This window comes from Peromyscus maniculatus, chromosome 16 (genome assembly GCF_049852395.1).
Source record: "Peromyscus maniculatus bairdii isolate BWxNUB_F1_BW_parent chromosome 16, HU_Pman_BW_mat_3.1, whole genome shotgun sequence".
Taxonomy (NCBI): Eukaryota; Metazoa; Chordata; class Mammalia; order Rodentia; family Cricetidae; genus Peromyscus; species Peromyscus maniculatus.
Window position 1 is genome coordinate 53572221 of NC_134867.1, and position 23423 is coordinate 53595643.

Below are 23423 nucleotides of genomic sequence, written 5' to 3' on the forward strand. Positions count from 1 at the left end.
CTTTCAGGAAGCCACCAATGGGAAGAGTGAATGAGTTGTGGATTGGTCACGTGACAGTGAATTGGCTTTAAGACTAGAGCGTGTTCACAGCTGGTCTCAGAGAGGCATTGTTAAGATAATGCAGCCAGGGTAAAAGATGTCCATCTGTGTGTCAAGTCTATGTTATAACCTAGGCATGGCTCTTACCTCAGATGATAGCATTACTATTTAATTTACTTACTGCTCTACTTTCTGTAATAATATAATATTTACACCCAATAACATTTATATGAATAAAATAACTATCATGCTTACAGTTAATTGCCCACTGCAGTCCAGAAACCATAATAAATGAGCTCTAATAGTATGGGTTGCCATTGCCATGTGGATGAGGCTCTAAAGCACAGGAAGGTCATATCAATGTAACCTGCTAGTAAACAGCCAAGCCTCCCAGTTTTGGACAAGTCCTTCTGGACTTCAGCTCCCACCACTTTCCTCACATGCATTATCCAGTGAGCATGCTCACAGATTGTTCAGGGAGCAAGAAGTGAGCTTGCCAAATGAGGCTTGAATCATTATTGGTCACACAATGCTCATGACAAGTGAGGCATTCCAACACAAGGGTGCCTGGGTGGATACATCACAGCTCTACATAATGGAATCATGGTTGGGCTCTCAGCAATGCTGCGTTTTCCTTTTGTCCAGTGGGGGTGGGTGAGTGGATATTAGACTCAACTGGAAACCACTTTTGTCTTCATCTTAGAACAGACATGTTATATCCTAGGCTGGAGAGGGAGAAGGAGAGGGGGAGGGTGGAAGGAGGAGGGAGGGAAATGGAGGGGAAGGGAAGGAGAGGGAAGGGGAAAGAAGAGAGAGAAGAAGGGAAGGAGAGGGAAGGGGAAAGAAGAGGGAGGAGAAGGGAAGGAGAGGGGAGGGGAAAGGAGAGGGAGAGAGGAGGGAGAGGGAGAAAGAGGGGAGGGAGAGGAGGATGGAGAGGGAGAAGCAGAGGGGAAGGGGAGGAAGAAGGAGAGGGAGAAGAGTGAGAGAGAGGGGAAGAGGAGGTTCCTGCAGGGATGGACTATCCATTAGGTTAGTCTACATACTGGTTAGTCTTTTGTCAACATGACATAAGCTAGGGTCATCTAAGAACAAAGAACAGCAATTGAAAAAATGTCTCTATGAAACTGGTCTCTGGGCAAGTCCGTAAGGCATTTTTTGATTAATGACTGATGTGGAAGGGTCCTGTACACCGTGGGTGGGATCACTCTTGGGCAGGTGGTCCTGAGTTGTATAAAAAAGCAACTGAGCAAGCCAGAGAGAGCAAACCAGTATTCTGCGTTCCTCCACGGCTGTTGCTTCTGTTCCTGCATCGAACCCCTGGCCTGACTCCCCTTCCTGATGGACCGTAAGCTGTAAGGTGACAGAAACCCTTTCCTTCCCAGGTTGCTTTGGCTTCCTATGCTTCCCATGGTAGTTACCACAGCAACAGGATGCACATCACCATTGGACAGCATATTCTTATAACCTAACAATATCAGCACGAGAGTTGCTCATCTCCCATCTATGGACCGAGCATAGCCAACCCTACTTAGCTTCCAGGATCAAATGAGACCTGGCATGTTCATAGAAGTCTGGTCATAGATTAGTAGCTGGTTTTCTATCTCTATTTGTGAGGTGCAAATTTTCCTCTGACAAAGAGGCTTATGGCTTTCCTGGCACACCACAGGGTATCGATCTACATCACAAATAAAATTATTGCTCATTAAGATCACGGCAGGTCATTCTATAAAATGGTCCACATGCCGCCTGTCACCAGTATGTGTAATTACTAAGAACAGAGACCTGCCAGGATGAGAACGTCTGCTCTCAATGTTGCTCTTTTGTGGGTCACAAAATGCTTTCATGGATGCCATTCCCTAGAGTTTCCAGCACAACAGTTAGGAGGTGAGACAAGATGAGGACAAACTGTGCCCAGAGAGGCTCGGGTCCCATTGAGGAAGGGTATGTGGCTAGCCTAGAATGCAGACTGACTCCCAGTCCTGTGTTCCATGGTTGGCATGTGTTTCTAAAGCAGAAGGAATCTCTTCCTGTGCTAAATGATCCGTGCAGACTAAATTCCAGGACAGAAAAAAAAAAAAAAAAAGTATGAGCTCAACAAAGTGCAACATGTTTGGAAGCCAACTGCTGAAATTTGAGTCATCTTTTTTTTTTTTCCTCCCAAGTATCAAGTCCAATGGCTCCAAATTGTCAGCTGCACTTGAGACTCACACCAGGTTCTTGAAACATGGTTATAGCTCAGAGCTGCATTGAAGACACACATGTGCACACCCACATGCATGTACACATGCGCAGTCATACACATACAGACACATACACAGTGGCAGGGAAGTCAAAGGCTCCCTGTGGTGAGATTAGCTGTACCTTGTGATGGGCAAGCTGCTGGGTAATGGTCTCTAGACTGCTGGCCTCCAAAAGGTCAGGTGCCACCAGCCGGCTGGACATCTGCAGCAGCCACTTTTCTACCTCTTGGAGTTCACTGTTGTAGTCTTCGTGGTCTTTGACTTTGGCCTCCAGACTGGAGACACGCTCCTGCAAAACCAGGTATGTGTCAGAGCTGGCCTTGGAGCCTGCAACCTACTCAGGATTGTGTTATCTTTAAAATCGCCCAGGGGAACTTGTAAGCTAGGCAGCTCGAATAGTGTCAGAAAACTACCAGGATGGGGCTAGGGTGCCGTTCTGGGGTAGAGTGTACGGTGAGTACATTCAAAGCCATTGGTTCCATCCCCAGCATCTAATAGGAAATTAATTGTGTAGCAAATCATCAGGAATGGAAAGAATCAGCCATCATGTGGTTGGTTAATGTGCCTCTGACTCATGCCGGTCCTCAGAGGTCTCTAGTGGAGAGGAGGGAGGCAGGCTTCCTTCGTCACATCCTGGGAGGTCCGCACTCATGGTACCCCTCTCTCCCCTCACCTTTCCTACGCTGCAGAGGTCCTGGAAGTCACTTTGAAGCTTCTGGACCTTGTCCTTTAACGTCTGGTCCTGTACCAGCTCCAGGAGTGCCTCACCCTTCTCTCGCACCGAGTTCACGGACGGCTCGTGGGACAGCACCGTTTGTTGCAGTGACTTGAATCACAGGACAAAAAGGGAAAAGCAGCCATCTCATTTGGGTGAACAAGGAGGAAATAAATACATGGGTGCCTGTGGCAGTCACGACAGCACCTCCTCAGAGAAGGATCTAGCAAATACTAACTGAGCCAATTAAGTACAGAGCGTTAAAAGGAGAATACTTTACTGTGGTTTGCACTATTTTAAAATACAATGGGGTTGGGGGAGCACATGGAACGGCCTCTGGCAGTGTAGGGGAAAATATAAAATTGCCACTTAGTGAAACCGAACACAGCTCATATTTCTGCCTCCCACTTTGTTGCTTTCAGCAGAGACAAAGATCAACAGGAAGGACTGTCCTTCAGTCTGGAGGTCACCGTGTCGGTTGCAGCTGGCGTTAGAGCTGACCTTAGGTAGAGAATGTCCAGCAGCTCACTTGCTGAGACAGACTCAAAGCCTACTTAACTACACTAGGAAATGGATCCCAACTCGGGGAGGAGAGCAGGCGATTCGCATGAGTGCATCTTCAGGGACAAACAAGCTGCCAGGCCTGGAGGGGAGGCCAGGGACAACACAGAAGCCAGAAATGCCACCAGCTTCTACAGACACAGTCTGGGGTCAGCGTGGATGCCATCATTCCTAAACCTGCTGCTAAATCCTTCAGGGCTATTTTCAAACCCAGATGGCCTACAACTCCGTCAAGGTATTGGGCCATGAATTTGAGACACCCCCCCCCCACACACACACGTCTGTATGTATATGTATATATACATGTATGTATGTGTATATTTGTGTGTGTGTGCGCGCGTGCGTGCGTGTATGTGTGTGTGTGTGTGTGTGTGTGTGTGTGTGTGTGTGTGTGTGTCTTTCTGTCGTGATATCTTTGCCAGATTTTCTTTAGTTAAGACCAGGTAGGCAGAAATGTGTAAGGCATTCATGACAATACATCACATGTAAGTGGAAGCCAGCTTTGGTGATTATTTTGAAAGTCTGAGCAGGTGAAATCCATAACATTCTCTGTTTATATCTTCTCTCTACCTCTAGAATGTATCACTGCTCCTCCAGAAACCAAATTGTCTGGTGTTTACCTATAATTGGTCAGTTAGAAGTCATTGTCTTTAAACTGTGCTATCTCATTTCCAAATTGCTGAGTCAGATTCTAGGACTGGGGAACTGAAAAAAGAACAGAAATGACTATATGGGATAGATGTCGTCAATGACAAAGGTCACATTTGGGAATCATGCAGTCAAATTACAGGGAAAAAAAACTTGCAAAAAATTTCTCAATAGATTTTTAAGCTTATGTGGTTGACTCCATTCATAGCTACCTTCAGTTACATGATGCCCTCAGGCTGGGAGTTGAACACTTTTGAGACGATCCATCTATCTGTATCACAAAGGTGTGTTGATTGATTTTTACCAGCTTTTGAATATTAGTCCCTAATTGGAAAAATCATGCCAAAGCTGTATATTTAGCCAACTATAGCTGCATAAATCCGCAGCAAAGAGGATATATAGGGGTACGCTTCAGCACCTCTGCAGGTGAACACTTTAGGAATAGACTCTCTCCCATTCAGTCCCTGCCTGGTTTCCGCATGCATGTGTTAGTAGGTAGCAAGGGACTACCTTGTATTTGGAAAGCTGAGCCTTTTTTTCATACAGCTCCATTTTGGGTTCTTCGGGCGTGTGCAGGATCTCCCGGTATTCTGCCATCCATCGGGTGAGCACTTTGCATTTATCTGAGAACTCTTTGGCTAAGTGAAGGCCCTTCTCCAGGCTCATGTGCTCCTTCCTCACAGTGCCAGTCAGGTCCTTCAGCTGCTCCATGTGGCCGTGGATCTCCTTCCTCAGTGCCTCAGCCTCGCTCTCCTCCAGGAATTTCCCAGCCCGCTCCCCTTTCTCCCGAGCCGATTTCAGCAAACTGTGGCCCTTCTCCATGTCTTTCAATAAAACCTGAGAAAGAACGTGGGTTACTACTGCCGTCAAATGACCAAAAGTAACCTGAGGAAAGGGTTTATTTCATTCACAGTTCCATACAGCAACTCATTATTGAAAGTAGTAAGGGCAGCTACTAATGCTCAGCCTGCTCTCCTTTAGAACCCAGGACCACCAGCCCAGGGGTGGCAGTACTCACAATATGCTGGGCCCTCCCCATGGATCACTAGCTGAGAAAATGCCCTATAGGCTTTCCTACAGCTCATTTTTTCCATTGAGGTTCCTTCCTCTCCGATGACTCTAACTTGTGTTGATAGAAAACCAGCCAGCACAGAGAGCAACCACTTGGAGTCAGGAAGAGCACACGTGGTTCTAGATCTACCCGGTGGAACAGGATCATGAGAGGAGGGAGGTTGGGGCCAGAAGGATGCATGCCTACCTCCAACGTCTTCAATTTTTTCCCCATCATTCCTTCATCGACTTTATCGATTTTGGTAGCCACATTCTTGAAGTTTTTAAGAGTGGAGCCATACCAATCCGAATAGGAACTGAGGGACGATTCTGTTTCCTCCAGAGTCTGGATTTCCTCTTCTAAGAATTTTATTTGCTCCTGTGAAAGCAAAGAGAAGATTGAACCACGGATGAAAGCCCCAGGGCCAGGGCCACTGTGGACCACTAGACATCTTCTGTAGAAGCTGGTAAAGAAAGACCACTTAGGCTCATGATGGCAGCTGTCCCCTGTAAGTGGCGGGGGATGGGGGCGGCTCACCAGCACTTGGAGCAGCAGGGCCTGGTACCGGGAAGTCAGCTGGGTGGCCTGGCTGCCCATCCTGCTGCTCACGTGGCTCTCCTCCAGGATCTCCTGGGCTCTCGTTCCTACCTCCTCAACTTCATCTCTGTGTGCTGACAGGTCTTCATGCCACTTCTGAGATGATGTAAGAACCAGAGAGAAAAAAACTTAGTCCTGAACATTCTTAAATAAGACAAATACTGTGTGCTCCTCCTGAAGAGAACATGATTTCCACATGTGTTTATGAGTATATTTATTCTGAGATGCAATTTTGAAAGTATGTCAGACATAATCTTTGTGAAAAATTGTGTTACAATAGTGTGATGATGATTGTATATCTGTAACTCTGGGTACCTTTCTTTATATATTGTACTTTGGTGCAAATGCCCTTTTTAAAAAAGTGTTTCACATCTTCTCTTGCAGTTTAATCAGTTTTAAGATATTGAAATGAATAATGCAAACAAATTACCAAGGGCTATACATTATTTTGGATGTATGCAAGGAACTTATGTAAACATTAGAAAGAAACTAGTTATGAATTGTTAACTTAAGGAGCTATGTTAGATCCCTTTAATATCATAACCATGATTGTAAAAGTTTGTCACTTCCATATTTCTATAAAGGAAGTCAGCAGACATGGGAAATAAATACAATAGTTTGACAAAACTGTATTCCTTTTTACATTTTAAAATAATTTGTAAAATTAGTTACTAATGTGTGTGTGCTTGCACATGTGTGTGCTTGCCCGTGTGTGGAGGTCAGAGGACAACTTTAAGGTGGCTCTGTCCTTCCGGTATGGGGACTAGGGACCAAACTCAGGTAATTAAGGTTACCTGCTGAGCCAGCTCACTGACCCAGCACCAAACCCCATTCTGTCAAAGATGAACCTAAGAAGTGAGTGTCGCGAGGGGAGCCATTTCATTTATCGTCACCGTCCTAGATAAGCAGCGTGAAAACCCGGAAGACATCCACCTCGGACAGACAACCCCCTGATGATTTCACGAAACAAACTACAAACTATGCAAGGCCCTTTGCTTTGACGAGGTCTGGCAGTGCCCCGGAGTTGCACCTTCATCTGAAGCAACTGTATCTCCTTGGTGGCTCGGCTGCTCCGGCATTCGCTCCTGACGCTGATTTTCTCCTCCGTTCTCTTGAACCACTCATCCACTTGTTGGTACTTTTGCTCCATCAGCCTCAGTTTGTTCACCACGGTGTTGAATTGCGTCCGGGTCTCAGCCAGTCTGTGCTGGTACACCTGCCAGTCCTGACGAAGGGACTCCAGCACTCTGTCTTCTGCCTGGGGGATGCCCGAGGGGATCACGTCATCCCGGGTGTGCAGGACCGAGTTCAGCAGGGCCTGACCCTCCGCACAGTGCACCTGAAGCTCCTGCAGGAGAAAGGGCAGGGCCATCATGACTCACTCGGTGTCTGCACCCGTCAGCGCATCGCAGCTAAACCATCTGGGCCAGCTTGTAACTCACACTAGACATGTGATTTTATCCTGCGCTATTAAGCAATGCATACTTGCATACCTAACAATGAACATGGCCTTCCTAAGTCTGGAGAAAGAGCCTGAAAATCTCCCAATTAAAATAACAATTTCCACCGGGCAGTGGTGGGGCACACCTTTAATCCCAGCACTCAGGAGACAGAGGCAGTGGGAATCTCTGAGGTCGATGCCAGGCCGGTCTACAGAGTGAGATCCAGGATAGCCAGGGCTACACAGAGAAACCCTGTGTCAAAAAACAAAACAAACAAACAAAACAAATAAATAAAAAATAAAATGACAATTTCCCAGTTAAGTTTCTGAAATTTGATTTTTCAGCTTGTAGGCAAAAGCAGTCATGGCAGAAGTGATATTGTTTAAAACAATAACCTAGGCTTATGACAGCTCAGACTCTTCTTCCATAGCAGCAAGGCTAGCGGCTTTGGCATTAACTGCGTGCTACAATTACTGCTGAGAAAGGAAGTGTGGATCCTCTTTATTGCAAGGGGTAGGAATCTTCTTCCAGGTTTATGCTCTAGGGAATGTGGTGGCCCAGAAAATTTGGACCAGTACCCTTTGTAGGCATATAGACCCGGGAGGCTGAATCATTACACCATTACCCCTTTATATACATATATTCTTTATACCACAGTATAAGCCTTGATGATTCACCCTAAACAAATGAGTATGAACATATCTTAAGCAGTATATATTGCTTTCTATAGAAATATCATATCCTTAACTATTCTGGCAAAATGGTATTATATACTTTAAGTTCTAGTCATAATAAATCCAAATTGTTGAGTGAAATGATTATCTATACTAATAAAAAAAAAAGAACCATGTAAAACCCCACCATGAACATTAAAGGCAGCAACACATTCCGTCAGAATGTAGTAATGTGGATGGCCCTTTAGCTCAGTGCGGTGCTTGCTCGGTATGCAAAAACCCTGGCTTTCAACCCCTAGCACTATACACACAAGTGAAAGACCAATAGAACCAAACTTGTGCAATGGTGTACAGATGTGAGCCCAGGATTCACAAGGCACTGAGGCAGGAGGATCATCAATCTGTGAGCAGCTTAGGATATACGGCAAACTGAAGGTTACTCTGAGCTACCTAGGGTGACTGTCTTAATCCTGCTCCTAAAAGAGAAGTCTACACTGTTGCCTACGATCATTTGAAATTGCCAGTATATAACGGTTTTTACAGCCAGATGCAGGAATCTCCCACGCTTCCTCAAGTGCAACATCAACATCAGAGTGCTGTACCGTGTGCTTTTTATGTGCACACGAAACAAGACAACACATATTTACATAACACTTGCCAACATAGAAGCTTTATTTTAAAATTCGTAAATTTCTTTCAAGATGATGTTCTATAAATACTCCCTAATTTGTTTGCCTGTTTTTTCCCCCACCAAAAAGGCTTGAAAATAAATACCTTGGGTTTTGCAGGTCTTTGGGCTGTGCTACTGTTATTTAATTCTGCTAGTGCCATGCTCATCCGGCCATAGACAGTGTCAAGGAGTGTGGCTGTGTACCAATAAAACTTTTCTTAAAGCACAGCCATTGTGACCATATGCTGTAGTTAACTGATTCCTACTCTAATTTATTAATCTTAATTTATCTCCTCTTCCATGTTTTACAAAAATATAAATATAAAAATAGTTTTATTTATTACATAAATCACCATTCTACTAGATAAATTCTCATGTACCCTAATATATCGAGTGCTTTGATATTTAAGTATGGATATATGTTCCATGACTCAAATTAGACCCTCAGTTTATATAAACTAATTGGTGCCTATGGTCTACAAAATTGTGACTCTTCTAACGTCTAGTATTTATTTGCTTCATGCATTCATCAGTTGTTTAAGTAAGGTTTTCTTACTTTTCATTTAATCTCACTATGTGGCATCGGGGAGGCTGTCTTGTGTCTGATGTCACCTAGTAGCAGAGTCCACACGCTCCTGGGCATGCCTGGGAGGACATAAGGATCCTGGGGAAGGTCCGTCTTGTAGCTGTGTAGCAGAGTTATGGTGCTCCATGGCCGTTCCCTGCCACTGCCTTCCTCCTGCCTCTTCGGTGTTTGTGGAGACTCAAGACAGACACATGGGTGGCAAGGGCCTGGAGTTTGAGCCATGCTGATGTGACTTAACAGGCGTCTGCCCGGACACAAGAGAAATGTAGGCAGGAACCTGCTGGTTCAGTTTGTGCATAGCAATTGAAGGAGTTCAGCGTTTGCTTCCCAGGGTGTCTGGGGTGCCGTGAGAGGAGAGCTATTTAAGGACACAAAATCAACCGCTCTCAAGGGAATGGCAACAGCTGCTGGGTGCTGGGAAGCCTGCCTGCAGTATCTGCATGCAAGAGACTGAGGTAGGAATATCCTGAGCTCAAGGCTAGACTGGACTGTATACCAGAACCCTGTCTTAAACAACAGTAGCATGTGTATGTACATGCATGTGGACACATACACACAGAGTGACAGCCGGGCCTGTAAGAGCTCACAGATCAGAACACTTATTATTATAAGGCAAGGCAGATGAGACTCTTAAATCAGTTAATGAAATTGTAACTTGTGTAACTTCTAGTGTTTATTTATCTGGAATTTATTATCTTAGTAAGACAGAGTTTCTTCTCATTTTATCTTCATAGTTGTGTTGAGGAAACTGAGAGAGGAGAAGTTCCTTCATGTCTGAAGTCGCCTAGTAGCAAGTCCCATGGAGAAGTAGAGTCCAAGTTTCCTAACCCCAACCTGTTTGCTTGACATTACACAACACTGCTTGAAACTCAGCAGAAGGTCATGGGGATTGCATATACCAGGGAAAACCATGAGAGTCTTTGCTTCTTCTACTTTGTCCTAGCTGTAAGGACAGCTTGCTAGTCTTGAACCAATTCTATTTGGGGTCAACATCATGTTAAGAAGTTCCAGTACACTCCTTTGTGGGGCATGGGGTGGTCTTATCAGCCTTTTCCAATTCTTTGTTGTGCGCTCCTAGAAGCCTTTTCCTGGAGACTTCCCCGACTCTACCTAACTCTGCATGTATGAATGATTAAGGGTTTAATACTGCCATAAGACCCCTTAATGTACTCATGGGTCTGTTTTCCACACCGAACTGTATGAGACTTAATGCCCAAGCCACCTTTACCTGCTACTGGAAAGTACCTGCTTTGTCTTAGGTGTTGAGTAACCAACTGAGTGAATAAGGACATGGGCTGTGAACCCTACTCAGTCTGTCTGCAGTGTTCAAAGTATCCACACGTCTCCCAGCTACTCTGATTTCTTTTCTTGAATTCTGAGCCAAGTCCCACACCCCCAGGAGTGCAAGAGTTTTTGACTGACCTCCAGTGGCTACAGATCGTGCTATCAGTTTCACTCAGAGCCGGCCGTCTTTTGTTGGCTCTTGCTGTTTTATCCTTCATCCGAAACTGTCCTTCTGAGAACAGGCAGGTGTGTCAACGAACACCATGCACTAGCTCAGTAGCCACCCTGGTAGCTGCATGACTCCTCCAAGAGCTGGTTGTGTTGGTTGAAATTGCCTAACAAGTGGTGGGAACTTGAATGTCCCAGATCAAGCCTTACCTTAACTGAATGTCTATCAGCTCTCTGTAGGAACCAACATCACATTAACTTCTTATAGCTATATAGAAATTATAACTTCATTTTCATAGAAAGGGACCCTCGGCTTTCTGATAGAATTACCTGGAGTTCCCGCAGTGTTGTCTCGTGAGTGCGGGTGTCACCCTGAAGAGCTGAGCATCGGTCCAGCCTCTCTTGTTCTTGCCCCAGCCAATTTTCAAAGGTCTTTAGGTCTCTCTGATACTCCTGGTGAAGGCGAACCAGCTTTTCTAATTTTGTTACTGCTTCCTGTGATCAGCATTCAAAAGGGTTAAGAAAGCAACGTATCACTGAATGCAGAATTCACTTTTGGAGTTACATTTTCTTTTATGTATATATATATATATATATATATATAGTGTGTGTGTGTGTGTGTGTGTGTGTGTGTGTGTGTGTGTGTGTGTGTATACATGTCACTGAATGCCTGTGGAGGTCAGAGGACAACTTTTGGGATTCAGCTCTCTCCTTCAACTTAGGGGTCCAGATCAAACTTAAGCTGTCAGTTTCGGTGACAAGAGACTTTGCTTGCTGAAACATCGTCAGCTACATTTTTGAAGTTTAGAAAAAATAATTATTAAATCATTAGAAAATGAATAATCTCTCTTTTAAAAAGAACCTTTAAATTCCCCATACAGAAAGAGGACATAATTGAAGACTGATAAGGAGTGGGGTTTGTAAATACTTTCAAAATATATTGTATGAAATTTTCAAAGAACTAATTAAAAAATGAACAAGAAAAAGAAAGGAACTATATTTTTAAGAAAGAAAAATAACAGAATATAAAAACCAATACTTAAGTTTGAGAAGATCCCAAAGATGATTTTGAAATAACTACCTCTTCTGTGAATTTTCAATAAAATGTTAGATGGACATGCCAAAAATGAAGGGATTTTACTTTTCTTAAAAATTCAGTTAGCAATGAAAACTGAAACTTTACATGGTATCTAATTAAGAATTTGAAATTGAGCTTATTGTCCTGGACTTCTCCTAATACAGCAGAATGTGCCCCTAAAAGGTGTTATTACTTTCCTTGGGAAGCCTAGGGGACAAATGTTAAATGCTACCAGGCGATTGTCTTCTACTTTATAAAACCGCCATAGCCAGCCAGCACGCAGAATTTACAATTTTTCAACGGTATGCTCTCTGGAATTTTTGTGAAAATGTTACATTTCTAGTTGGGTTTTTTGCTGAGAATTATTTTTCTACCTTAACTTTCATATACTAAAAAGATTTGAAGTTTTGTTTAATTTTGCTAGCGATACTTTTAAAAACACTGAAATTCACTTAGCTTGTTGTACACTGTTTTCACAAGGCTGTTGGTCTTGGCAATCACTGAGTGTTTAAGCGGTCCCAGCTCTCCCCCCTCCTCCCTGGGTGAATCCATGGGACCCCGGAGAGCCGTACCTTGGCCCTCTCTTTGATGGCTTGGTGTCTTTCCTGCAGATCATGCAGCTCTAACTGGGTGACGTAATGCTCTGTCATGCCTGCCCTCTTGACTTCGATGGTCTCCAGGAGGCTGCTATGACTCAGCACTTCTTCATTTAATAGCTAGAGAATAAAAGAATAAAAAATAAAATGAGTTACTCATGCACCAACACAACAACGATCTTGCAAGAATTAAGGGATATTAACTGTGCTGTGACAAATGACCTTTAGCTATCCATCCATTCACTTTCATTATACAGACACATGTGTGTATATAAAAAAAACTATGTATATAATGTTTCTATGTGTATTTCATATCTGGTCCATAATGTCCCTGAGACACTATTTCCCAATTATGTACTTTATATTTCTGCTTGAATCTTTAAAATTTCTTATAGCTAGAAATGGCCTCCTGATTTTCACCCTCTCACTATCCTGCCTCATCAAGCCTTCTCCCCCAACCTTCTTGTTTTTAAACAGTAAATACCACCACCCTCCCACCCCCACCCCACCTCTCAAATAGCCCGTCTCGAACACAGGAAGGCGTCTCCTGTTCTCCCCACCTACTCCGGGCCACTCTTAACTTTCAATTGGATTTTAACAGGAGACTCTTAGACAGAAGTGAAAGATGAGGTAGGCTGGGATATGGAGTCTACTGGAAGCCTGAACACACTGCAGGAGAGGGTGCCTCCCCCTCCCTCAGGACACCTCAGCACCCTCCCCTGCTCTCTCTGCTCCAGCAATTCTCATCCCATAGTGCATCAAGACCTCTCCTTCCTCAGCCTAGGGACACCATAGACTCTGTCTTCCATTCCTTCCAGATTACTCTTGTGCTCAGCAATCCTAAAGGGTATGGCTGGCCTGTCTCCTGTTTCCGAAACACCTTTCTTGTCCCTCTGCTCTGACCCCAAATGATCTATGTTAACCCTTTCCAAATGAGTGTCTCACACCTCACAGCATATCTTGGGGATATTTCCCAGTGATAATTATTTACCTAAATGTTTATTAGTGAGTGTACACATCCCTATAACAATACACCTTTGCTTGCTATCTTACAAATACCTGAGGGAGCTCAGTGTTTACACTGTAAACAATAGGGAACCAATGAGGGGACCCTTAGGCAAGTGAGATGCTCACTTTTACATGAAGATAGCAGCCAACTGATCAACAAGAAACCAGGTGAAAATGAGGAGCCTTAGAATTCAGGGGAAACAGACGGATCAGCAGGAACTAATGACGATGATATGGGGATGAAAAAAAAGGATCCTGGGGTGAGGAGGTGGCCAACCTAAGATGTTCCTTATAAGATGATACAAATGAGCAGAAATGGAGGGCGTGAAGCATTTCCACGTGGAACATAGTAAATTCAGTTCAAGACACGATAGGCCAATAATTATGTGGAAGTGCAGCTACCCAGCAAAGGGCTCTAGCATGCTGTGTTTGAATACTACTTCAATAAGAGAGGTTTTTATTTGGTTGGTTTTTGGTTTGCTGAGACAGTTTCTCTGTGTATCTCTGGCTGTCCTGGAATTTGCTCCGTAGACCAGGCTGACCTTAAACTCACAGAGATCCACCTGCCTCTGCTTCCCCAGTGCTGGGATTAAAGGCATTCATTACCATTACCCAGCTATTCAAAGAGGTTTTTTAAAACCTCTTTACATATTTTGAAACTTTTTTGTATAGTATGAACCATATGATATTGATCAAATTGCCCCAAAGTAGTAATATAGGGCCTATGATTTAGCTCAGTGGTTCAATGCTTGACCAACAAACACAAGGCCTTGGATTTAATGCCTAGCACTGAGGGTGAGAGAGCAGGCAGGAAAACAAAAACAAAAACAAAAACAAAAAAACAAGAAACAGTGGTAGTACCAAAGAATGTATTAAAAAGAAAGCATGCTTACTTCTGACACTAAGTGACATATTTTAAATAGAACGTGTCATAAAACATGGGTCTATATGATTATACCAGAAAAGAACATTTCACTCCTGAGTAAAATAACTTCAAGCAAAATCCTACTTTAGAAAGATATTAGAAATATAATTCCCCTGTGTGTGCATCTCTGGGGCCTGGGTGACCACTTCTGCCTGGAGTTCATGATAGAATGCGGAGTGTGTAATCCAGTTCGAACCTTGGCTTTTCCCAGCGCGGTCACTTTCTCCCGCAGCTCTGGGTGCTGTCTTTCCAATTCGTTCAGGCTGCCTTCCACGCCATCCATCCAACTGGAGAACTGCCGCACGTCATCCTGATAACTTGTCCACTTCGAGAGCGCTCCTTCCAGCTGACTGAAGGGGGGAAAGCGTCAGTACCCTAATCTGAGTATCTTTATGGGTCTAATGTCTCTCATGAGCATTCGGTCCTCGCTAGCCAGCAGAGGGTGGAGAGGCCTGGGAAAGATAACTGCCTCGGGTTGACCAAACCCAACTCTAAATTTCTGATGATAACAGCTTCAGAGAGCAGGGTACATTTAAATCCAAAGTGGGACTGAACAGGACCTCTAGAGGGTCACGGGGACACCAGGCACTGGGAGAGGCTGAAGGTCACCTGGAGTAAGATCTCTAGGTCAAGTCAGAGCAGACCTGACCAGAGACGGAATCCACACTCACTCCCAGCTGGTCATTCAGAGTAGAAATGACAGAGAAAAGTGACAGAGAGGAATGACCAGAAGGAAGGAGAAACTTGTGAAAAATAAGCATGGTGCTCGTTTTGCATGAAGTTTAAAAACCAGAAAGTCACAATAGAAAATGGTGCCCTATTTCCTGAAGTGGCCTAAATATTAAAACTTAACATGTATCCTTGACAGATAAATACTTCCTCTGCTCACTGCACACATCACATACTTAATGCTGTGAATGATTGAGACTAATTTTCATACTGTGATTGGCCTTGGCAGACACGGTCAGCGGCCACTCACAGGTGTCCTCAGATGTCCCACTGCAGAGGAGGACTGCCACCAGACTTCCAGTTGCTGGATACTGGGTCTCACAGGCTGAGGACACGCCCTGGCCCCTGCCGCGCTCCCAGATTTAGTGCTGAAAACAACGAAGGCCAAAGAACTGTCCGCCCCTAGTGGACAGCCCTCACCCCCCTCCGGTGTCCTGGGGACGTCTTCATCAGTAATCTCCACTTTCTGCCCTCAGAGGGGACAACTTGGAGGCACTAAAACAGCACTCAGCGTCACCCAGCCCAGAAAGTCCCAGCTGTGCCCTGTAGGACTGGTTTTGATGACATTCCTTTTCCACTCCTCCATGAGTGTTTCCTTAAGAATCCTCCCAAGTGAATTACTTGGTTTGAATCGAAATATCCCCATCTTATGGAGCATTTACTATCCTCTGGTTTCTAAGCAACAGTCAGCAACAAAGAAATACACATTTTAGTTACGTTAAAATGTGGGCACAATATTTCAGGTCAACTGAACACAGGACCGTGCCTTCTAGATTCCCTTGTTCGTTAGAGCTCTTATCAGAAGAGAGACGGGGAGGAGGAGAAGAAGAAAGGGAGGGAGGAAGGGTGAGAGGGAGTGAGGGAGTCATGGAGGAAAGAAAGAGAAACAGGAAGTAGTAAGAAGGAAGGGAGGGAAGAAAGAGGAAGCAAGGAAGGAGAACAGCCACTGTTGGAGTATTCTGTCGTCATTCAGTCACGGCTCCCCGGCCCTGGACACAGCCTCACCCACCTTTTACATCGAATGGCTGCAGACAAGAGGGACTCCCACATGTCTTTCACAGCCTGTAGCTGCTGCTGAACAGCTGGGCTGCCTTCTGGAGAGGTGCTCTGCAAAACGTACTCCCCCCGGGTCATGATCATTTTCATCTGAATCTCCTTTTCCTGTTTCACCGACAACAGAGCCTGTTGAAAACAAGTACAGAAGCCTTTTGTACGTTTACATTCTTGGCTCCCCCTAGTTTGGAGGCTCCGAAGATGATAGTGTGATGTTCAAGCATGCCATGGGGCACCTGTGGGAAGACACCTGGGGTGACTGCCAAGAGCTAGGCTCCAGTCACCGCTGGTCTCTGAGTGGCTTGGCACAGCAGTCTGGAGTCTTCTGTTAAATTCCTTCCTTCCACATCCCATTTTCCTGCTTTAACAGGGGGACGATGTATCCCTGGACTCTCAAAACCGTGAGGATGGAAAGAAAGTCACGGGCATCTAGTGCAGCCTCTCCATGGAAATGGGTAACACGGACCAAGGGTTTCATAGGCACTGTTCCCCTTAACCGGAGAAGGAAATTGAAAGTCAAAGTTGCCATCTGCCAAAATGCAAAACTTCTGGACACTTCCTAAACTATGTCTTATGTCCTTTGTAGCTCAGCTGAGCCTCTAGTGCCCTGGGCCTGTGCTGCCCTGTGCCTGCTCAGTCACCACACTGGTTCCCCCCTCTGGCTTTTACTTCCGTTTCTTCTCCCTCAAATCCCTATCTGGCCATCTGCACCAGGACACTCTCTCCCTCTTTAAAAAAAAATGCATTTACTTTGTGTAGGTGGGATGGGGAGGGAGGGAGAGAGAAAAAAATGAGAGGGAAGGGGAGAGACAGACAGACAGACAAAGAAAGAGACAGACAGGCAGAGAGAGAGACACAGAGGGAAGACAAGTTGGGAGAGTTGGTTCTGCCCACATACCATGTGGTGGCAAGAACTGGGCTCAGTGCCTTGTAACCCAGAGCCATCTCACCAGCCCATCCATCTATCGTTCCTAAAAGCCTGGGATACTTGCTCCAGTGTTCAACCCACCTCTCCTGTACTGTTCCATTCCCGTGTATATCTATAAGCTACACACACACACACACACACACACACACACACACATATCACCACCTCCAATCATCGTCTCCGACACTTCAGCCTCAGCAGCAGACAACACAGCTGTGGAGAAGAAAGGTCATATTTCATTCCCTTTTGGTTCCTCGGTGTCAAAACAGAGTGCCAGTCTCCTGAGAGGCACTGAAGTTCTGAGGCAGAGATGAATGAATGAAGATTAATCATTTTGATTGCAAATGCAAAATAGAATTAATATTTCAAAATGGGGGAAGAGTTGACTAAATGATACAGGCAGGAGAGTCAGTTGAATAAATAAATATTTCATCAAAATATTTCCTCAGAACATGTGTTTGTGATGGGATTTGAAGCTAGCTTCTTGACTAACAACCGAGCAAATAAACACATTTGTGTCTTATTTTATTTTTTGTAGTGTTTGTGGGTGAATGTGTCAGGGCTTAAAAGAATGGTGAATGCTTAGGGATGAGCATATTATGAAAGTAGAAACTGTGGTGATATTTTCTTTGTGCTCTAACAAGTAAAGCTTGTCTGGGGATCAGCAGACGAAGCCAGCCACTATATTAAATATAGAGGTCAGGCAGTGGTAACCCATGCCTTTTACCCTAGCATTCGGGAGGCAGAGAGCCATCTGGATCTCTGTGAGTTCAAGGCCACACTGGGAGCAGAGCCAGACCTGGTGACACACGCCTTTAATCCTAGCACTAGTTAACCATAGTGGTCTGGAGGTCTGTACAGACAGACAGGAAGTGATAGAGCTAGATGGTAAGAGGAAATGATGCAGCTGGATGGAAAGAGGAAGTAAGATGACAGGGCACAGAAAGGTATATAAGGCGTGAGTATACAGGAAGTAGCTCTCTGGAGGCTGAGGATTTCCTAGTGGTTAAGAACTTGTGGCTGGTTCTACTCCTCTGATCTTTCAGCTTTCGCCCCAACATCTGGCTCCGAGTTTGTTTGTTTGTTTTTTTAATTAATAAAATCTTTTAAGGTTCGTGTTACAGAAACACATCCACAGAGCATCCAGAATGCTCTTGAGGACAGACTGCCTAGTCATACCAGGCCAATCGAGACTTGAGAGAAGACAACGTGTGAGAGGCCTCTCAGTATACACACCTCCAGCTTGAGCATTCTACCATCCAGCACACTCTTGTCGGATGTGGGGAGGCAGTAGGAATCCAGCATGTGAACGGCGTCAGTCATCCAGTCCTGAAACTCTTTAATGCCCAGTGAGAACTGGCTGTGCTCAGCAACAATTCTGTCCAGCCTGGACACTTTCTCCTGGGAATGACAGAGATGGTTTTTTAGCTGTCAGCTCCACAGACGTCACAGCCCATAGCCACTCACACTGGAAACAAACACTTCATCAGAAACCATCACAGTCAGTCCCAGAGGCTGCCTGGAAAAGGTTCAAGCCTGGCCTTCCTGCATGATGTATGAGACATTCTTTCCTAAGCAGAGAAGAATTTGTAACATAACCAGGTCAAAAGACATGACAACTGAGATTCACTGCCCTAAACAGATGTACTTATGAGAGTCAAGGTTTATGTTAATTTAGTAGAATTTCTTCCTGATATCGATTGGCATTCAATTCAAAGTCACCTTTAGCCTTCACATATTATATTTGGCTCAACTGAGACCTACATTGTAGACATCATCTTAAAAAATAGCATATTAAAAAATCTGAGATTTTGTAATAGTTCTAAATTACATGCATATAATACATGTATATTTAGTTGAAAGATAGTTTGCATAGATGTGGAAGAGAGCGTGAGACCTCAGTACATGTGTAGAGGACATAATGCATACACTTGCATGTTTAAGGACAAGAAAACCTATGTGGTTTTCCTTACTGGCTCACTTCAGGTCATAGCCAGCAAGGTGGATGAAGACTTTATGTAGCATTCAAGCCCTTGAAGCATTAAAATATCTCTTGCTCTTTAATGTCTAAGCAAATGCAAATGGTTTTGCGTGGGAAAGATTTCTTTTGTTTTTGTATTTTTGTATTTTATTTTAACTTATTTTATTTTGGAGATGTGCTCATGCGGCCCAGCCTGGTATTGACAGCACAGCCTAAACTGGCTTTGAACTTGAGGCAATCCCCCTGCTGTTGCTTCCTGAGTCCTGGGAGTCCAGATGTACACAAACACATCAGTTGCAAAAAGCAGTTCTTAATTCATTCTAACAGTAGGTATGTGCCAGCTTTCCTAAAGTTCCATGAAAGCAGCCTTTTCATCAAACAACTGTGGGTACAAATGGAGACAGTTCACAACACGACAGTGTGAAGACCCGGATTAGCAGATTGGAAGTAACTTCGCTGTAAAATGGGCGAGGCCACATAAAGGGCTAATTATGATAGCGTCCCAAATGCTAACATCTGAAAATTTTAAAACAGAAAGCACACATTATAGTTTGTGCAAGCTTGAAAAGGACTGCCCCATTCACAGGGTCTGTACCACTCTAATGGGATTCATTCAGTGAGGTCTTGTGTGTGCCCGCTACTTTATTCTAAAATCCTTGACAGATTTATTCAGTTAGACTAGTCATTGCCAATTCCAAACTATACTTTAGACTCTTAGCCGAAACTATCAATTAACACATCTTCATCTACTACAAAATGTGTATACAGAAGCTAGATGACATTTTTAAAATCCCCCTAGACTTATTCTGTGGCTCCCAATACATATTAAACTGCTTTTGGGATCATGTTTTCTAGTGTAATTTCACCTGATAGTCTTCAGCACAGGGACTCTGAATTTTGCTTTAGAGTTATGTATTGAGCCTTTGGGATCAAAGTGCCATGGAACGCATCATCTTATTAATGACGGAGATTGGCAGTGTATTCTGTCTTTGCCACATCCCTCGCTGACTTCAGAGAACCACATTAAGAACTATGGTAAAAGTGACGAATCTGATTTCAAGATGAGGGAGATGTCATGGTTACATGCCATAAGGTTGACCTGGAGACATAACTCTGTGGGAGCGTCAGGATGGACCCTGCATGACCTTTGGGCATTCGAGTTTTGCGACATCAGTATCACACTCACACACAGCACATGCCAGGCGTTACCTTGGTTACATTGCTTAGCGCTAGATACTGAGAAGACAGCTGCGACACTCTGTGCACAAAGCTCTTGCTGGCAGCTTGTCCTTCCCACAGCTGCTGAGCTTTCTCCTTCAGCCTGTGGAGCTGAGGCTTGTAGCACTGAATCTCCTCAAGGACAGACTAGAAAGCATAAGCGAGTTACCATTCAGAGGCTGGGACAGGCACGGAACAAAGCTTGGGCCCACGGAACATGGAAATAAACATCGACAAGCAACTGGAGTCCCCTAAAGACTGCATTGTTTTCAAGCTACACACAGTGGAATGTTACAGGGAGAACACAAACCACGTCTCAGAGGAGAGACGGAAAACATTAATTCTGTCAGAACAAGGAGAAGGCACACGGCATCCCAAGGTGGTGTCAGCTAAGACCGGGGTACCCAGCATGCATCTGGCCACAGAGTGGAGCGAGGAGGGAGTGAAGATGAGGCCAGTTGGCCAGGCCCCATCACCTGGAGTTTCTGCTGCTCTCTCCTCTTGGCGGGCAGGTCGTAGAGGCGATTGCTGCTCTCCTGTACCAACCTCTCGGTTTTACTCAGCCAGTTTTGCACGGGTTCTGCGCTGACTTCAAAGTCTTTCATCTGGATCTTTAGGTTCTGCAAGGGTTTAGATAATATCAGAGGTGAATGAGCAAACCCAAACCCCACGGGGCTGACTGCCCTCTCAGTGAGGACTCTCTACAAAAGTGTAGGGAAGTGAACTTCATTCGCAGGACCAATGTACAACAGACAAACAAAGCTGGCGCGTGGGCATGGGTTTGTAATCCCAGAATGGAGGAGGTCAATACAGAAGGATCTCTGGAGACTAGCAGACTCTAAGGCATCTAGGCGCAGAAAGGGACCCAATTTTTAAAAGGAGGTTGAGTTTGATTGAAGAAGATATTTGGTGTCAATCTATGACCTACACACATGTGCTTGCATGCGTGTGCGCGAACACACACAGAGACAAGGACACACAGAGAAAGACAGAAAGAGAGACATAGACAGAGAAAAAAGAGAGACAGAGAGACAGAGAGGGAGAGGCAGGCAGAGAGGGAAAATGAGAGAGAGAGAGAGAGACAGACAGACAGACAGACAGACAGACGCGCGCGCGCGAGCGCGCGCACACACACACACACACACACACACACACACAGATTCAAAGTCCTTCACTTGGCTTATTTATCCAGTGCCTACTCATGTGGTCCAGCTGCTCCTCTCCTCGTATTTACCTCTTCCCAGTCTAGAACATTTCATCTGTCACCTTAGCACCTATATGACTTTGGAACATCCTTTAAGAATGCTTATACCTTTATTTTTCAAACTACAACCATTGTCTTTAATTCTCTAGCTCTTCTAAGAGAGTATAGCTTTTTTCAATTTCTAGTCATTTGCTCTTTAAACCACAGGATTTATCATAGGCAGGGTTGGGCTGTACATTTCCATGTGATGTAGCCATGCCTGGCCTCTACCCCGAGACTATAGGTTCCAGGAAGGAAGGGCCCATGTCTCGTGCTTACTGGGATATGTCATCTTTCTTTATGGAATAACACAACATTGGTAAGATAGATAACACATTAAAAGCATGCTGATAATGTGTTATATGTTTCACTATGGAAAAGGAATCTATTTTTTATGAAGTTCTAGATTCATATGAATTTGAATTTGTTATTAAGCTTGCAATATGGACCAAGAAAAGAATTTAGGTAGTTTTAGTAAAGCACCAGGTCCATAAAATGTTAGCTGGAAAACTGAAGTGTGAAGAATGCAGAACCTATTGGCATTGCCTCAAAGTTCTCACTGTATTTGGTGCAGGGTGTCTAGAGCATCGGCTACTTGATCATGTTTTCCATAGGGAGATGAGTTAGCTACAGGCATGTACCAGAGAGTTTAAAATACCCCACAGAGGCAAGATTATTAAGGATGACTCCTTATATTAAGGATGACTCCTTTAAATTATTTATCTACTTATTTTGACAGGGTCTCACTGTATGATCCAGGATGGCCTCAGATTCACTATGTAGCCCAAGCTAGTTTCAAACTCCTGATCATCCTGCCCCCATCTCTTTGGATGACAGTTCTGTACCATTGGGCATGGCTACTTTATTTTTTCATCCACATGACAGAAACAAATGATTTATAGTGACCTACAGTGGCTCCAAGCGTTGAATGTAATGGTGTATGGAATTGCCCACAAGTGCCAGGCACAGGTGGATGTTTACTATCACTGGCTTCTCAGTTCTGTCTTTTCTGACCCTCATGCTGCTGTTTAACTGCTGCATCCCTGGCCGTTAGCCACAGATCACTTTCCAGGTACACAAAATGGAGTGTGGAGTAAATTGATTAAATCATGTCATTCCCCAAGACCATACTTCACAACCTATTTGTATCTCCATTCATACTCCAGTTAATAGCCTCCTCATTCACACCTTCTTCCAGATGAGAAACCAAAGGATCAAACTTATCTTGGGCACCACCCCATATAGCTAATTGCCAAATCCTGCTGTTTTGTCTTAGAGATGAATCATCTGCACTATTACTGTCTTTTAGCCCCTCCCACTCATCGGTCCCACTATAACAAGTTTCCTCTGCTTTCCTGACTGTGTATGACTCCCTATTCTTGTTTACACTACAGTCAGAAAGTGGACATGTTATCTCCAGTTTTAAGGCCTGCAAATTCCTCATTCAGTCTGCCTCAAGGCATCTTGAGTGAAGAAATGAGTCCTAGTGCCCTAAGTACCCACTGTATGCAATGAGTTCTGTCCTCTGTATCTGTGATAGTTCATGATAGGTTCCGTCCCGGGAAAACTGTGTCATGGGTTCCTAAGAGGGAAACTGGTTGAGATTCAAGGTCAAATTATGTGACACCCAGACGTTTTACTATATGGTCCTAATCTGTGTCTCCAGTTACCTCTATGGTTCCTCTGCCTAAACTTTGTGTCTGCATCAAATTTCTCACATTTTTCACTTTTTAACATCATTAATAATTTCCTGAGCCCATGAACTCAGTTCCTTCTATGAGAAATGTGTGTCAGTCTTAGAAAATTTGAAGGGCACATATCCTTCAGGGTACAATTTAAATGTCACTTCTCTGGACACCTTCTTTGACTTCTCCAAATAGAGTCACTACATCATTCTGAGTCTCCATGCCTTACCCCAAATATTCCTGCGTTATGGTCATCTCTATTCTGGAAACAAAGAAAAGACTTTCCCTCTTCTATCCTCTCATG

At 44.3% G+C, this 23423-nt stretch overlaps 1 protein-coding gene across 19 annotated transcripts in view; it reads right to left on the minus strand.

The window, feature by feature from the left end:
- The window catches only part of Syne1 (spectrin repeat containing nuclear envelope protein 1), a 484186-nt gene that overhangs the window by 213338 nt on the left and 247425 nt on the right, over positions 1-23423 (minus strand). For all 19 annotated transcript variants that reach the window (XM_042262341.2, XM_015996792.3, XM_015996795.3 and 16 more), the window contains 13 exons: positions 20668-20811; positions 20183-20338; positions 18229-18393; positions 16021-16193; positions 14479-14632; positions 12326-12469; positions 11006-11170; positions 6882-7199; positions 5792-5947; positions 5462-5632; positions 4714-5040; positions 2953-3105; positions 2401-2568 (listed from right to left, as the gene is read on the minus strand). In XM_042262341.2, coding sequence (XP_042118275.1) covers positions 2401-2568; positions 2953-3105; positions 4714-5040; positions 5462-5632; positions 5792-5947; positions 6882-7199; positions 11006-11170; positions 12326-12469; positions 14479-14632; positions 16021-16193; positions 18229-18393; positions 20183-20338; positions 20668-20811 — 2394 coding nt within the window. The remainder of the gene's footprint in view (positions 1-2400; positions 2569-2952; positions 3106-4713; positions 5041-5461; positions 5633-5791; positions 5948-6881; positions 7200-11005; positions 11171-12325; positions 12470-14478; positions 14633-16020; positions 16194-18228; positions 18394-20182; positions 20339-20667; positions 20812-23423) is intronic.